The following is a 15,342-nucleotide window of genomic DNA, read 5'->3' as shown; positions in this document are numbered from 1 at the left end:
TCCCCCTGTTCACCCCCCCCCCCCATGGTACCGCCCGGGCCCCCCTGTTCACACACCCCCCCACCATGGTACCGCCCGGGCCCCCCTGTTCACACCCCCCCCCCCACCATGGTACCGCCCGGACCCCCCTGTTCACACCCCCCCCCCATGGTACCGCCCGGGCCCCCCTGTTCACACCCCCCCCCATGGTACCGCCCGGGCCCCCCTGTTCACACCCCCCCCCATGGTACCGCCCGGGCCCCCCTGTTCACACCCCCCCCCCATGGTACCGCCCGGGCCCCCCTGTCCTCACCCCCCCACCATGGTACCGCCTGGGCCCCCCTGTTCACCCCCCCCCCACCGTGGTACTGCCCGGGCCCCCCTGTTCACACCCCCCCCACCGTGGTACCGCCCGGGCCCCCCTGTTCACACCCCCCACACACACCATGGTCCTCTCCCTGCCCGCCCTGGGATGGTATCGGCGGGACACCTGCCCCCCACCCCGCGCACCCCGTTCCCCCTCTCCCGATGGAACCAGCCAGATCCCTCGGGGCACCGAATCCCGTGGTGCGGGGGGTTCCCCCAGGGAGTGCTGCGGGGGGGGCCGGGCTGGGGGGGTCTGTCCCCCGGGCTGGGGGGGGGGGGGCGGGCTGGTGTCTCTCCCTGGAAGGTTCAGCGGGGAAGGTGGGGTTTCTCTGTCCAGGGGTTTGGGGGAGGGGGCTCTGGTATGTGATTCCGTTCTCCAGGGCCCCTCAGGGCTCTGCGCTGGCCCCCGCTCCCCCGCGCCATCCCCCTTCTCCAGCGCCCAGACACCACTTTCTCTTGTGCTGCTGGTTGCCCTGCTAGCTCGGGGCTAGAGTGTCCCCCAGTCCCAGACACGCTCAGGCACCTGCCTCCCCAGATCTCCTTTGAAATCTCACCGGCGTGGGGGCCCTGGGGAAGGGCCTGTCCTGTTAGGAATGTGTGTTACGAAGCTGTCCCAGCGCTTTCACCCTCCGTGCTTTACGGACACGGTGTCTTCTCCTCGTGGAGAATCCCCGTGTAACTTAGACTCCGAAACGCTAAGAGAATGTCACTAAAACTTCTTTGAAAGCATCTGCTCCTTGCCGTTTTATCCACAGGACAGGATGTAGGACGTGGTAGAGATGCAAATCTTTGAAACTAGTGTTTGGCTTCTGTTTTTCATTGCCACTTGAAAACCATAAACACTTAAAAATACATCCAAACTGAGCAAGTTGTAAGACTGTATTTTTATCTCTGCATGCCAGTGACAGGGCTGAAAACCACTTGCTCTTCACTCTTGTGGCTTCTTTCTTGTCATCAGAATCCCTCGATAGCAAATATGGTTTGCTGTCAATATGGGAAAGCTGTGTAATAAACGAGGCAATATACTAAAAATAACTCAGAATCCCGTTCGGGGCTTTGAAAACACACTTGTCTGCTTGCTTACAGGCAAGTTAAAATTGGCGAGTGGGCAGTTGATGTTCTGGTTGTTCCCATCTTATGTGTGTGCTTTGGGCAGCAGGTGCAGTCTTGCTCTGCATTGTACATAAGGTTGTGTTAGAAATCCCAGAAATCCTTGTGTTGGCATTGAAAAATACAGAAAAGCAGATTTCCATAGGCCTTAAAATATGAAGGGGGTTAAGTTAATACTGAGCTTTTCATCTTCGCTTCCTGGAACTCGCCTGCTTGGATTTTCCACTCTCGAAAAGTTTTAACGCTATCACTTGTGTCAGCACTTGGATTTGGTTATAGCTGAGGTCAGAGCTCCATTGTGCTGGACAGACCCTGCGTCAAACAGCTGACAGGCTAAGACAAGATAGACCCAGGGCGCAAGAACGGTGAAATAACTTCTCAGCTGAGGTTTCAGCAGGTCAGTGGCAGCTCTGGGAACAGGAGCAAGGTTCTCTGAATGCTGGTCCAGCGTTGCCACCAGTGGACTGCACTGCCTCCTGTATTAACTATGTCCATCTGTCCGCTCTGAAGCCAATGACTTCAGTGGGGCGCTTTTGAGCAAAACGCTCGTTTTTCAGTGTTTGCAGCGTGGTAAAAACACCGCGCTCTGGATAATTATTCAGCCTTCGGGTTTGCAGGCTGGAGTTGCAAGGGGGGAAGGAGGTGAAGTGCGATCTTGCGGAGAATGGTAGAGGCGAATTTCAGGCTACGGGGCTGTTTGTGTGGGGAAGAGGCTCTCCTTTGCCAGATGCAGTGTCTGCCCCAAATTTAGTCAAGGGTCAGTTGTAAGCAATTAAGGTTGTTTGCTTTTCATTCAAGACTGTCCCCTTCCAGTGGGAGCTGAGTGTGTAACCAGAGCTGGCCTGGTGAGAAACGGGCAGGAATGTAAGAGGGGATTCTCGGCTTTCCACTGGAACAGGTAAAGCGGTTGGAATACGTACAGCTTCTTCATGGTCATTTTACTAATGCTCACCTCCCCGCGCGCCTCCTGAAGCATGGCAGCCATCCAGAAAATGAGTCTTGGCTAATAGAACAGGGACTGGAAATCAGGATTCCTGGGTCCTCTCCCCGGCTCTGGGAGAGAGTGGGGTCTAATGGTTAGAGCAGGGGGCTGGGAGCCAGGACTCCTGGGTTCTCTCCCTGACTCTGGGAGGGGAGTGAAGTCTAATGGTTAGATGGTGAAGTGTAATGGCCAGGACTCCTGGGTTCTGTTTCCGGCTGTGCCATTGATTTGATTTGCCCAAGGTCACACAGCTTGTCCCATCTTAATTTTACCATCGGGGGTTAATGTCTGCCTCCCAAGGAGAGGTGCATGGCTTGCTTAATGTGTGGAAAGCTGTGAGATCCTCTTGACAGGAGGGCTGTAGAAAGGCCATGTGCTGTGATTACTTATTACCATTAAATAGCGGATCACCGGGAAACCTGCCGAGAAGCTACAGATCTTGGGCAGAAAGAGCACTGAGCCGAAGGAAGATTTGTAATGAAAGATGTTTCTGTCTGGAGAACAGAAATGTGCTTTAATCAGAGAACAGGTTCAAGGTCAGATGACGACATTTTTCAGAAATGTTCCCTGTTGCAGCGTGGAGGCACTTGTGATCAATTTGGGGCCAGAACTGCTCAGCAGACTTGGCGATTAGGGTGGGTGAATTTTCAGGACAAGGAGTAACTGGGAAAATAGACCCTCCCTTTATAAATGATGCACTTTGTTCATAGGAACTTTGTGCAGGTTTGGGCACAGGGTCTTTTCCAAATACCTGTCCTGCCCTGCATTCTGCGTCCCAGCCTGCACGTGCGGTGTGGTCTGAACTAGCTGGTTAGTGACGCTCTGTAGGAGCATTGTCTTTCCAGAGGAATGTAAACCACGGCTTCTCCTTGTGTGGTAGGAATTGTACCTACCGTTATCTGTCAGCGGGATACCAAGCCAGTGACTGTGAGGCATCCGCATCTCCACGGCTCGGGATGCGATCAGGAAGTGAGCTTGGAACGGCGGCGCAGAGACATGCGGTCGGGTTAGCGGGGTGATCCTCTTGGGGCAGTTCAGTGGTCGTTTTGTTCAGCGCTGTTCGAAGGGAGAGCAGTGGATGGTCTGTTTCCGGTGGAAGTCCCTTTATCTGACGGGCTGGCGCAGGAGGAGGCAGTGTGTTAATGGTCCGGAGAAGCTGGCATAGAAAACAAACCTGTCCTGTGATGTGGCCAGTCAGAAGTGACACGTGGCGCTTGTCTAGACTTGAAACCCTGCGGCAGCACAGCGGTGATGGGAGGGCTTCTCCCATGGTCATAGAAAGTCCACCTCCCCGCAAGGCGGGAGCTAGGTCAGTAGAAGAATTCTTCCGTTGACCTGGCGCGGTCTACTCCGGGGCGTAGGTTGGCTTCCCTACATCCTTGAGGGGTGTGGATTTTTCATACCCCCAAGCGACAGCGCTCGCTCAACTCAACGTTTGAGTGTAGACCTGGCCCAAGTTTGGTCCCTGTCATTGCTTGGGTTCTTAGCTCGTCAGTACTAACGAGTGGGCAGGTGCTCAGGGCGGGGGCAGTAGGAGGAGACGGTAACCGCGTGTTTACCTCTCTTGAGCACTTGTAATGGACTAGGTGAGTAATGCTGTGTGGGTGTCTACCCTAGTGCAACTCCAAGACTAATCAGTAACTCACCGGCATAGGGTGCGTTGGGCTTTGCAGCTACAAGAGCCACTCGAGGGGATGGGGAAAGTGAGGCACAGTGAAGGGAAGTGACTACCCAGGACATGACAGAATCCACAAATCTTGCCTATTGTCGGTGATGTGACTCGTGGCCTACACACCCTCCCAACCGTGAGTCGGACGCTTTAACTAGGCCTTATTTCCCCTTCCTGGAGGAACACTTGGAGTGTTTAACATCAAAGCTGTTTGCAGACCTAGGCATGTGGGTCCAGAGGCCTCTGAATCCCGTGGAATTTGCTTGTGGAATTCCAGTTTGTGAGGCTCCCCGCCTGTGGGATTGAGTTCCCGCGTTCTCGGCCCTTTGGGTGAAATGTGCTGACGCAGTCTGTCTGGGGCAAGAAACCGAACCAACCCTCTGCAGCTGGGCTGCGGAGAAGGGTTCGAACGGGGAAAGTGACTCTTTGCAGACTTTGAGAAAACCGCAAAGCAGTGTCCTCTGTTTCCCAGGGCCGCCGAGCGGGGAGGCGCTGCTCGTTTGCGTTAGCCAACGTGCTTCCTTAGGCCCTCTCAGTCCTGCCCCTATTGTAAGTTTCCTGTTGTGAGTTGTAGGGCATCTGTCATTTATGCCCATGGCAGATGACTCCGCTGATGCTGCAGCCGTGACCTCCAGTCCATTGCTTCTTGCTAGTGAGAAGATACCCCTTTATTCTTAGCATCTTCCCCCGCTGTAAAGTTCAGGCCACGCTTTGCAACTGCCTGGAAGTGAGCATGGGCTGGCTGACAGTCAATGAGGAGCCGTGATTTATCCCGCTGCAGCATGTGCAGCTTTTAAAACCCAACCAAGGAAAGGCCAGCTCCAGCAGCCGTGCCAAGCAGCCGCCGTGTCGCATCCGGGGCACAAGCTTCTGTATCCAAAAGAAAGCGCCCGTGTTCCGTAGTGAGCGCGCTCTCCTCCTCCTAGACAGAACTCCTCGCTGGCCCCGGTGGACGGCTTGACAGGGATTCCATGGGGCTTTTGCACATGTCTACACGCATCCCTGCAATCCGTCGGGCAGAGGCAGATTTCTATATTTTCCTTAATTAGCAAAGCCAGAGCCAAAGGCTGGCTTTGGCTCTGCAGCCTTGTCTGGTGTCAGAGTTGCCCCACTTTGACTTTGAACTGGGTGCAAACCCCTCTGGGAACACCCTTAAACTCTGCTTGTGTCGATTTTAGGACTAGAGTTAAGCAAAATCTATATAACCCAGGTTTAAATCTAATTAAGAATGTCCACACTGGAGTTCGCACCAATTTAATGGGGCCAGTTTCAAATCATGCTTTTAAACTGAAGCAACTTTGAACATACAAACTAACTCTCCCTATGAATTTGTCAGGTCTCTTGATCTCTGCCTCAGTGATCCCATTCGTAGAAATGGGGTGATATGTCTACAGTGCTTCTTAAATCTGCCCTTTGTCTGTAGCTCAGATTTCTGCTGGAAAAGGAGCATGTGTACTTGCTGGAGGTGTGCTGCCGGAATTGCTTTGTCTCCTAGTTGCCTAGTCGTGATGCTGATGCTCTGATTCGTGACAGAGGAAGGGGAAGCATGCGCATCTTGGTCTTGTTTGAAGCTGTTGTTAACCATCACGCTCAGTGTCAATGCTTTGCTGACATCCAGACAAGCCATCAGTCACTGCGTTCAAGTTGTCAGTGTGGCTTTCGTTTCTGCCACGTGTTAATTGGGACCGCAGGTGAACCTGGAGTGTGGCCTGTTATTTTTTTCTTCTCTTTGGTTAGTCTGTGGTTTTTCAGGGGGTGACAGAATGAAAGCATGAAAGATTTTTGTTTCAGGCTTCCAGGAAGTGATGTTGGATGGAGCTCAGTGATGGAATGGAAGGCTCAGGTTCTCCTTGTCCTGGGCCATGCGCTGTCGTTTACCTCGATTACCATAGGCAGCGGGCAGTGCCCATAACACAGCCCCATTCAGCGCAGGGCAGTAGTGAACTCTCCGTGAGATGTGGGTTTCTCATACAGCGCTGCCAACTCTTGTGAGGTTTACCATGTTCCATCAATCCCCAGCTCCTGGAGTCAAGAGCTGGTGATAGCGTGGCCTTCATTTAAACTAAAATAAGTTCCTAGCCCTTTGGGCTGTGGAGAAACACTTGAAAACCTGACCCAGAAAGCAAATCAAAAGAATCCCAATGTCTATTATTTTGTATACTCGTGTGACTTAAACCAATTCCGTGATTTTTGGCGGGCCTTTCTCTGGGTTTTGGAATGCTTTGTGCTGGCAGGGCTGCTTAGCCTTTATCTTCCTGTCGTTAAAAACAAGCCACGGAGCTCATCAGTTTGGTACAGTTTAAGTATTAAGTCAGGCAACACCACAGTTAATCTTGCCTGTGCACCTTTCATGTCAGGAGCTTGGTGCTTCTGCGATATTGAGGGCCACGATCCTGCACTTTGTTTCAGGCTGGCTCAAGCCTTTTGTAATCCCTCTGAGCGAGGTACATTACTATCCCCATTTTACAGCTAGAGAAAGAGAAGCGTGGACTTGCCAAAGCCAGTAGTAGTTTTAGAAATAGAACGCAGGAGCCCTGGTGGTATTGTGGTGAAGGCACTACTAGAGTAAAACTCAGGAGATCTGGGTTCATCCATCACTCTGCCATGCTCTTCCCGTGTCACTTAAACCACTGGGCCTCAGTTCTCCCTCTTGCAACTTGGGGGGATCGTGACCTTGCCTGTGTTTTGTGTGTTTGGATTGTAGGTGCTTTGGGGCAGGGACTGTTCCTTTCTCTGTGCGTGCAGTGCTGCGCTGTCGCGGTGCGGGTCAGACGCCCCGACTGAGCTGTGCTAGGCCTACTTCCAAAGTCGTGCTAATAAGTTACGTTCTCTGGGAAATCACAGCCTGACCGCTCGGGGGGCGGGCGCTCCGAGTTCAGTGGAGACGCTATCGACGTGTGTTATTTCCCTCTAGCTTGTTTTCCAGAAATGAGTCACTGGGAACCCCCTCATCCCCCCCACCAGGCATCTTTTGACACAGGTGAACGCAGCCCGTTTCAGCCTATCTCAGAGGTGAAAGCAAGGCCACCTCGGGGCTGGAGCTCTGTCACCCTGCACATTTGGTTTTCTCTTGCTTCGGGGGCCTCCTTTTCTCTTGTTGATGTTTGACCAGCCGAAATACTAGACTCGGCAGAAATACAGGATGTGGTGACGTGTGGCGAACGGAACCGTCTCGCGCGCAGACATGGTAAAACTCATCCCTCGCTGTGTGGAATGGCCGAGGTCTTTGGGGGGGTCGTGCCCCAGCGTACGCGGCTAGCCCAGCCCTCGTCAGCCTTACAGATGATCTCCTGTGGCCCAGCAAGCCGAGCCCCGCGTTGGGTCGCCTGGCTGGCAAGGTGAAATAAACACTTGTTTGCCGTGCAGGAGCCGCTGGAGAGGGTTGCCAAAGGGTGTCGGATGTCAGACAACCGAGTGGAAGAACTAATGTTTATTGAGCCTTTTGTTCCAGTGACTGTCAAACATAAACAGGGGGAGGGGCTGTGCCCATCCACAGCCAGGCTGGCTGGGTGCCCAAGAGGAGGAGGGGCGTTGTTTCCCAGGGACCCCGAGGGCGGTACGGCTCCGCTGGCACGGGATACCCCCCGCCCCCGGGGCCCCACGGGAGCTGTGCTTTAGACACTTCCATCCTAGCAGCGCAAACCACTCCTCTGCCTCTTCCCGTTCTGCACATCCTGAAAGGAGTAAACAATCTAGTGTGTACTTAGCTGAGTCACACTGCCAGCTAGTCAACAGGGGGAGCGGGGCCGGCCGGCCGCACTGCTCCCTGCAGTCCGTGCTGGATGCCCCCTGGGAGGAGGGCCAGCAGGTGTGAGCTACCTTGCAGAGACCTGCCCCTCTCTGTAGACTCTGCATTTCACTCTCTCTTTGAGATCTCTCCTTGCGCCACGGAGTATTAACCCTTTGCTGCTGGGAGCTGATTCCCGCCCCACACCTCTGACATTAAAGCCACCGATCAATCCAGTGCCAGCTGCTTCGGAGGGCATGAACAGAACAGGGCAGTCATCGAGTGATCCGTCCCCTGGCATCCACTCCCAGCTTCTGGCCGTCAGAGCTTGAGGTTGTGTGTGACCCTCTTGGCTCGTAGCCATTGAGGGACCTGTCCTCCGTGACTATCACTTCTCGTTGAGGATCTCCAAGCACTTTGCAAGTATTTAACCCTTCCAGCGCTGCTCAGGGAGGTTAGATCCCTAACGTAAGTTCTGTTTGACAGAAACTGAGGCCCCCAGCGAAGAGCCAACCCCCCGAGGGGCTGATGCTCTGGTCTCCTGGGCCTTAGCTAGGAAAATGCACAGAGAGGCTGGATCGAAAATCCGCACCCGCTCAACCAGCTGGAAGCAGGAAGGCCTGGGGGCAGTTTTCTGGCCTGTGCTGGGTGGGACGTCAGACTCTTCAATGTAACGGTCCCTCCAGCCTCCAAGTCGCTGAACCAATGACTTCATTTCCAATGACCCCAGCTTTCTATGGGCGTGCCCCAAGGCCTGGCGCCCCAGCCCCCAACGTATGCTGTGCGGAATCCCTGCTGGAGGGCAGCGCTCTGCGGGGACAGGTGCTGTCCATGCACTCTGCCCCGGGCACCTGTGACCTGCGGGACTGAGCGTTCAGAGCAAGGGTCTAAAGTACTGCCGGCTCGGTCGGCAAATCGATAGGTCAGTCCCTGCAGCAGCTGTCTGTTGGCTGTCCCCTGTCTCTCTCCGGCGTTCTCACATGGCCCCGGGGCCCATAAGTCTGCACCTCACCATCTTTAATAGACGTTCAGCTGAGGCAGGAGCTGAATAACGGAGGCCCTGGTGCGCTGAGGTCAGACAGGAAGACAGTGTCAGAGCAGGGACTCGAACCTGGCTCTGCCAAGTCCCCAGCTAGCCTGCTAACCACTGGGCACTCCTTCCTTCACGTAGCTGCAGTGAAACTTCTCAGAAGAGCCGTCGTTTCACACCTGACACGTCATATCTCCAGGCCAGCAGGGCCCCTTACGATCACCCAGAACGCAGGCCCCGAACTGGCTGGTTGTGGCGAGCGCCAGCCTGGCTTTCGCAGGGATCGGTTAGGGAGGGCAGTGCTTGTGCTCCAGTCCTTATAGCCTGGGACAGCTCCAGACATCTCTGGTGGCGTTGTAACCACCTGTGGGCTCTGGCTGTTCCCCGGCAAGGAACTGGGGGGACGGGGGGAAGCTGATCTAGTGAAAGTGAGCAGAGGTGCTGGATTGACCCTCCTGGGGCCCAAAATCTTCAGGGTCCAGCCCTCGTAGGAGCAGGGAGAAGCTTACACGGGCACCGGGATGGGGTCCCCGAAGCGCTCCGAGATCTGCTGAAGAAAAGTGCGATGTCAGAGACGTGTGTGAGTGAAGGACAGGAGGAGCTCAGTTTCTGTAGCGGAGGTGACTGGCAAGTCTGGCCCTCCAAGGGGAGCCCGGGAGCCTGCCATTGGAGGGCAGTGCCAGCATGACTGGTGCTGAGTTCACTTGGTTTCCAACTGGTGACCTACAGGCTCTCCTGCGGGAGCCCGCCAGCCCGGCCAGCACTGAGATCGTAGTCGGAAGCGGTGCTTGAATGGCCACTGCGAAGTGATTGCATCCCCTGAGGCTCCAAGGCACGTGCTGCCTGGCTTCTCCTCACTTATTCCTAAAGGTCGCAGGGTCAGTCTCGCTGCCATCCTCTCAGGCTATGGCTGGCGTGCGTGAGCAGGGACGTCCCTTTGCTCTCTCTCCCTGCACGCGGCTGCCCAGTAAAGTCTCAGAATCCCAGGGTGAGTTTCAAACGCCCCGCACGTCACTTGTGCAAAGGGGCGTCATGTTCCCCAGGGTTAAACTGATCAGCTCAGCTCTCGGGACGCTTTCCATTGGCTTGTTCTGTACCCGAGGAGCGTGTGGGGGAACCCCGGGCTTTGATGCCACTGCTTGCGGAGCTGGTGAGGGCAGGGCAGGTGACGGGTCCATCCGAACCGCTCTTCGATTGCAAACTGCTCAGGGAAGAGACTTTGGGGGAGACGTTTCAGAGGCATCTAAATGAGTGAGGAGCCAGCGGGAAGGTCAGTGTGGCTTTGGCTCATAAGTGACTTAAACTCGTCTGAAAACGTTACCCTGTGTCGTCTGTTGGGGGCCAAGTGCGTGGCAGACATTCCCAGACCCCACTGCCTTACCCCGAAGACAGGCGCGCAGCTTTCTCCCCGTGGGTCAGAGCCAGCCGTGGTTTATCTGCAAAGGGCTGGTCTGTCTCGGCTCCAGCTCGGGCTGTGCATGCCGCAGTCAGCAATACAGGTGAGCTCGTCACCCGTAGAGGCATGTGATGTTCGCCGTTGCTCTGTGTCCCACAGTGCTGACCACCTGCTGGCCCAGAATAACTCCCACCTCCTCAGAATTGTTGGCGTTCCCCAGATGGCTTCTCTCTCTTCGCGGGCGTCCCTGCACCCGCCGGCAATTTGCCGGCTTCGTGGCCGGGCCGAGGGCCTGGGGGACCCTAAGGCGGTGTCAGAAATTCCAGCCCTTGATAATCTCGTTGTTAATCTGCTAAAATTAGCACTGACGCTGGGACTGGGACTGCGTCTCGTCTCTAGCTAGCCATGGCTTGCTTGGTCCCGGGCTCCAGTCTCTTCTCGGCGGTACATTGCTTTGGCTGGCAGTTCTGTAGGACGGGGGTAATGTTACCTCCTGCGCTTGGAGATTGGTAGGGGAGGGGCCACGTTTGCCGTTCGTCTGACTGGTGCTGCTAGTGGCATTTAAGAGGACTGCATGGAGCACTGGACTGGGACTCCTAGCTCTGCCACTGGCCCGCTGGGTCACTGTGGGTGAGCCACTTCCTGTCCCCGGGCCTCAGTTTCCCCTCGATGAACAGGGATGATGCTAGTTTCCTCCTTTGTAAAGTGCTTTGAGCTCTCTGGATGAAAAGCTAGGGGTTCTTATTAAATCAAAGCGAGCCCCGCCGGGCTGTGGGCTGGACGAGCCGCCCTCTGCCTAGCCTCCAAAGAAGTCCCTGGTGGTGATCTTCCTTGGTGGGGAAAACAAGAGTCGCGAATGGGCACTTCCAGGAAGTCAGTTCTTCTGCCAAGTCTCGGGTGTCTGCACCTCCCGAGGGCGCAGTCACCCACCAGGCTGTTGGTCTGGCCTGTTTCACCCACACATTGTTCCTGGGGCGTTTCTCGGCAGACGGCCAGGACGGTTACGTTCTGGTGCCAACAGGACCCTGTGAAGCCTGGCCGTTTGGGCAAGAGGATGGTTCCTTTTGGAAATCGAGCAGTTCCATGTGCCACCAGGTTCCCTGGGTCTTACCCCTTGGTTTGCTCTCCCCCAATCACATGGCTCTGTCTTTCCAGCTGCCATCCGGTCACCTGCGTTCTAGCCTATTGCAAATACCGTTTGCCTTGCGCGGGAGGAAGACCCGGCTGTGCATTCGCAGCCTCGGACTCGCGCTGTGCGGGAGCAGCTGGGGTAAGCACTGCGGTGGCTTCTCTGTCCTGTCTTACGCGAGGCAGGGCCCTCTGTGCCCCAGGTCCCGACGGGAAGATGGTCCTAGTGCTGGCGTTTTGCTGAACCGTTAGCACTGTTACATAAATGAGTGAAATCCAGTTGCAGCCCCGGCTTTGTTTGTTAGCTAGGATTGCAAGAGTAGTTCTGTATAAACTTGTCTGCCGGGATCAGAGTGATGGCGTCTTTCTCCCCCTCTTGCTTCTGGTCAGTTTTGCCAATGAAAATACATGTGGATTAAATCGCCTTATTTGTGCGGGGTTTATTTAGCTCAGACATGGAGCTTGTGGAGAGAAGTTGGGCAGTTCTGTGGCTGCATGTGGCCCGTGCCCGGCCCACTCACTGTCTGCTGGGGTGTGGATCAGAATTCTCTGTAAAACTGGGGGCACAATCTGAGCATCGAACTGGAAGCTCGGCACGCTGGAGTCTTCCAGCCCTTTCTCCACCAAATGTGCCGGCTGGCACGTCTCCCGCTCTCTTTGCCGGTTTCCCTCACTCAGGAGTTCGGCAGATCTGTTTGAAAAGCCCCTGTGATTGCCAAGGGCTAAATATTGCTAAAGCGCCTGTGAGAGTATTTCCAAATCGACGCAGCCCCCACTCTGTGTATGCCCACAGGCGGGCAATATTACACATCGCCTCTTCGGCATTTGCCATTTTGGTCTTATGGGGCGAGCTTTGGTCCCCTGGTCTTCAACCTCAGTTACTCCAGTGGCCAACCAGCTTTTCTCTCGGAGATCCTGGACTATTCCAGATGTTTGGACATAGTTCTCCGAGCCCTCCGGAGATGCGAGCGAAGAGGAGCTCTGGCCAAGCGTCTGGGCTGGTCAGACAATCTCCGAGGAAAACCGGACAAGTGAGGAAAGTCTCCCTTCCTCAGCCCAGAGTGGGTGAAGCATGTTCGTGCTAGAGCACCAGTGAGGAGAACCTAGTTCCCCAAAGGGGTGCGCGCTGGCGGGTGTAGGGGAGCTGGCGAGGGGGTAGGCCTCCGATGCCAAGGAATTCTTGACAGGCGATCTGAGCTGTTCCGCTAAACGGGCTGGAGCTTTCTGAGGAACTGTCCCAGCCCCACTTGCTCCTGTTCAGGCGGCCCTGGAGCCGAGGCAGACAGCCGGCGGCGTGACGTTTCGCCCCTTCCCTCTGCAGCAGGAACGTGGGGGAAGTAGAGCGAAGAGTGAGTCCCGCGTGAGGCCAAGGTGAGTTGTAAGGAAAGGAAATGTCCCAGAGAAAGGGAGCAGCACAGCAGGTGCTGAAAATGAGCGGGGTGTTCTCTGATTTGCCGTTCCTGAGTTCTGGGAAAGCACGGTTATGCTAAGGCGTCCAAGGTGGAAATAGCCCGGGCTAGATAGGGTATCTTTGTACCCTGCAAAGCTGGGCCCAGCTGCCTTTCTAGTGACATGACGTTTTCTTTCTACCCTTGTCTTTGTTCATTATAGTCCTGTCATTCCGATTACCATCTTGCTTAGTTTTCCTACTTCAATCCTGCTGTTTGTCGTGGCTGCTAGCTTGCCTGGAGCTAGGTCTCTGAAGCACAGCGTGGGAACTTCCCGGCTCCGGTGGCTTGCACGGTGCAGTCACTGAACCGAAGTAACTAGTCCGGGGTGAGCGATCGCTGATGTGGGGGGAGAGGATCCCTCTGCTCCACCAGCCCCGGGTCGTGCGGAGTTAACGGGTGGGCCAGCATGAGGCAGGCATGGGGAGGAAGGACCAGGCCCAAAGAGACCGGAGAGCCAGGAGCCGGTGGTGCTGTTGCTGGGCCGTGGAATCCCGGCCTTGGGCCTGTATGTTTGTACCTTCCTGCGGGTCTCGTAGCTCTCCAGAGTGCCGGGCTCCAGCCTGGCCTAGGAAAGCGCCCTTGCCCGGGTTTGAGGGGAGCAGCCTGATTTCCCTGCCTCGCTGCGTGGCGCCCCAGCGGAGCCCGATAGCCAAACTCCTGCAGGGCTCCCGGGCTTGCTGGAGTGAAAATAGATCCAGCAGAAGTGCTGAGCGGCCCGGGAGCCCCCGGTACCCGTGCGCCATCACTAGTGCTCTGTTCCTCGAGCCAGGCGGCGCTCGAGAGGGAGAGGGCTCGGCACAGGGGCGCCGCAGGCAAATGTGTCCTACCCTGTGCTGGGGTGAGCCCCAAACTCCCTCCCTCTGGACTGGAGCCAGACCGGGGGTGCTTCAGCCCGGTTGCTAGCAGGAGTTTTCCCTGACCAGCCTGGACAACAGATGCTTCTCAGAGCATCGTAGGTTCCCGGGCAGCGATCCTGGCTCCGGGCCAGCCACGTGGGCCGGGCTTCCAAGACAATCCCTGGCCCTGCCCCCCCAGGCCTGTCAGGTGACTGGGATTAATTTTTCTCCAGCTGTTTGTTTTGTAAGGGCTCTTGCCTGTGCAGCGTGTGTGTTTTCCCCGCCAGTGTCTTTGATCTGAGCATGTGCGATTAGTGCCTCTTATCTCCAAGGCTTTTTATCATCAGTGATGGTAGCACATGGTGCTGCGGGGAGATAAGGGTCGCTGGAAACCGAGGTAAACACCTCGCTGGCTGCCTGAGCAGGTAGCGGGCTCTCCCTGCAACTCGGGGGTGTTTGCAAGCAGGGCTCTGATTCCCCGTCCACATAGCGGGGGAGTTTTTACTGATACCCTGTGTGGGGGCGGTTTCCTACTGATGCTGCCTTTCTCTCTTCAGCGGGAGAGCTGCGTCTCCGAGGCGTCCCCGTGTGCTTCGCCCCGTGCAACGCGTGCAGAGGGCACTGGGCACGGGGGGGCAGAGGCTAGGGCACATCTGATCACCACTCTGTCTGCCTTGGCTTGGTTTGTAAGCTCACGAGGGCAAGGGCTGCTGTGTGCTCAGTCCTCCGGGCGGAGGGGGCGGATTCAGACCCCGTGGCGAGCGACACTGGATCTTTGGGGGCGGCAGTCGTGGGAGCTCCGTCCGCAGCTCTGTCTGGACATCCAGTGAATTCTGCGATGGCAAACGGCTTCTTTTCTCCCACAGACGCTCACTGCGCCCGCAGCGCGTCCTGCAGCTGGCAGCGCTACCCTGGTTCCTTGTCCTGCCCTGCAGAGGTGGCCGGGAGCTGGGGCACCAACATGAACGACGTGTCAGTGGTCAAAGAGGGCTGGCTGCACAAGAGAGGTAAGGCTCCCACCCGAAGGTGGGGCGTGTTGGGGGCACACAATCGCACCAGCCTAACTAAAGGTGGGATTTTAACCGGTGCAGCTTTGTGTGTGGACACGCTGACAGGGTTTAAACTGGCCTGTGCTGCTTTAGTTTGCACTGTGAATTTCTAGGCGAGTTAAACCCATGGAGCCTGTTTTAACCCTATGTAAGTGTGTCCACACAGGTGTTTGCACTTGCTGAACTAATCTGGTTTTTGAACTGCTGCAACTTGTGTGTGAACCCAGGCCCTAGCTGTTGGTGCGGCAGCAGGCCGTTCCGGCGCCCTGCGATAAGCTTCACTCCTGAGTCTGCTCGCCCAGGGTGCAGGGCGCATGGTGCTCTCCTCTGACCCGCTGACTCCAACAGCAGGTAGATTGTTCCCCTTGCTGTCCGTGCACAGCACCTACGGGACTGCCAGCGCTCTGAAAGCCGAGCTGTAACCGCGACTGTATCCTGCCTCCTCTCATCGGGCCTGTGGGCCCGTCTGGCGGCTCCGTCACGCCTCGGGCAGGAAATCCCCTTCCGGGGCGATTCCCTGCCGTGCTGTGCCAAGGGATCGGGGTGGCCCTGAGTGGAAGGTGCAGCCTCCTGCTGCAGGAAGGCGGCTCAGGGCAGAGGCTCGGTGTTCCCTGGCGGA

The 15,342-nt window shown here is 56.2% G+C and overlaps 1 protein-coding gene across 1 annotated transcript in view; it reads left to right on the top strand.

The window, feature by feature from the left end:
• The window catches only part of AKT2 (AKT serine/threonine kinase 2), a 32,106-nt gene that overhangs the window by 2,076 nt on the left and 14,688 nt on the right, over positions 1-15,342 (top strand). Inside the window, exon 2 of the mRNA XM_054009643.1 lies at positions 14,541-14,681. Coding sequence (XP_053865618.1) covers positions 14,636-14,681 — 46 coding nt within the window. The 5' untranslated portion in view covers positions 14,541-14,635. The remainder of the gene's footprint in view (positions 1-14,540; positions 14,682-15,342) is intronic.

The sequence above is a fragment of the Malaclemys terrapin genome, chromosome 20, assembly GCF_027887155.1.
Source record: "Malaclemys terrapin pileata isolate rMalTer1 chromosome 20, rMalTer1.hap1, whole genome shotgun sequence".
NCBI classification, from domain to species: Eukaryota; Metazoa; Chordata; order Testudines; family Emydidae; genus Malaclemys; species Malaclemys terrapin.
The sequence above is the reverse complement of the archived record's forward strand: the minus strand, read 5'-3'. Positions and strand labels throughout refer to the sequence as shown.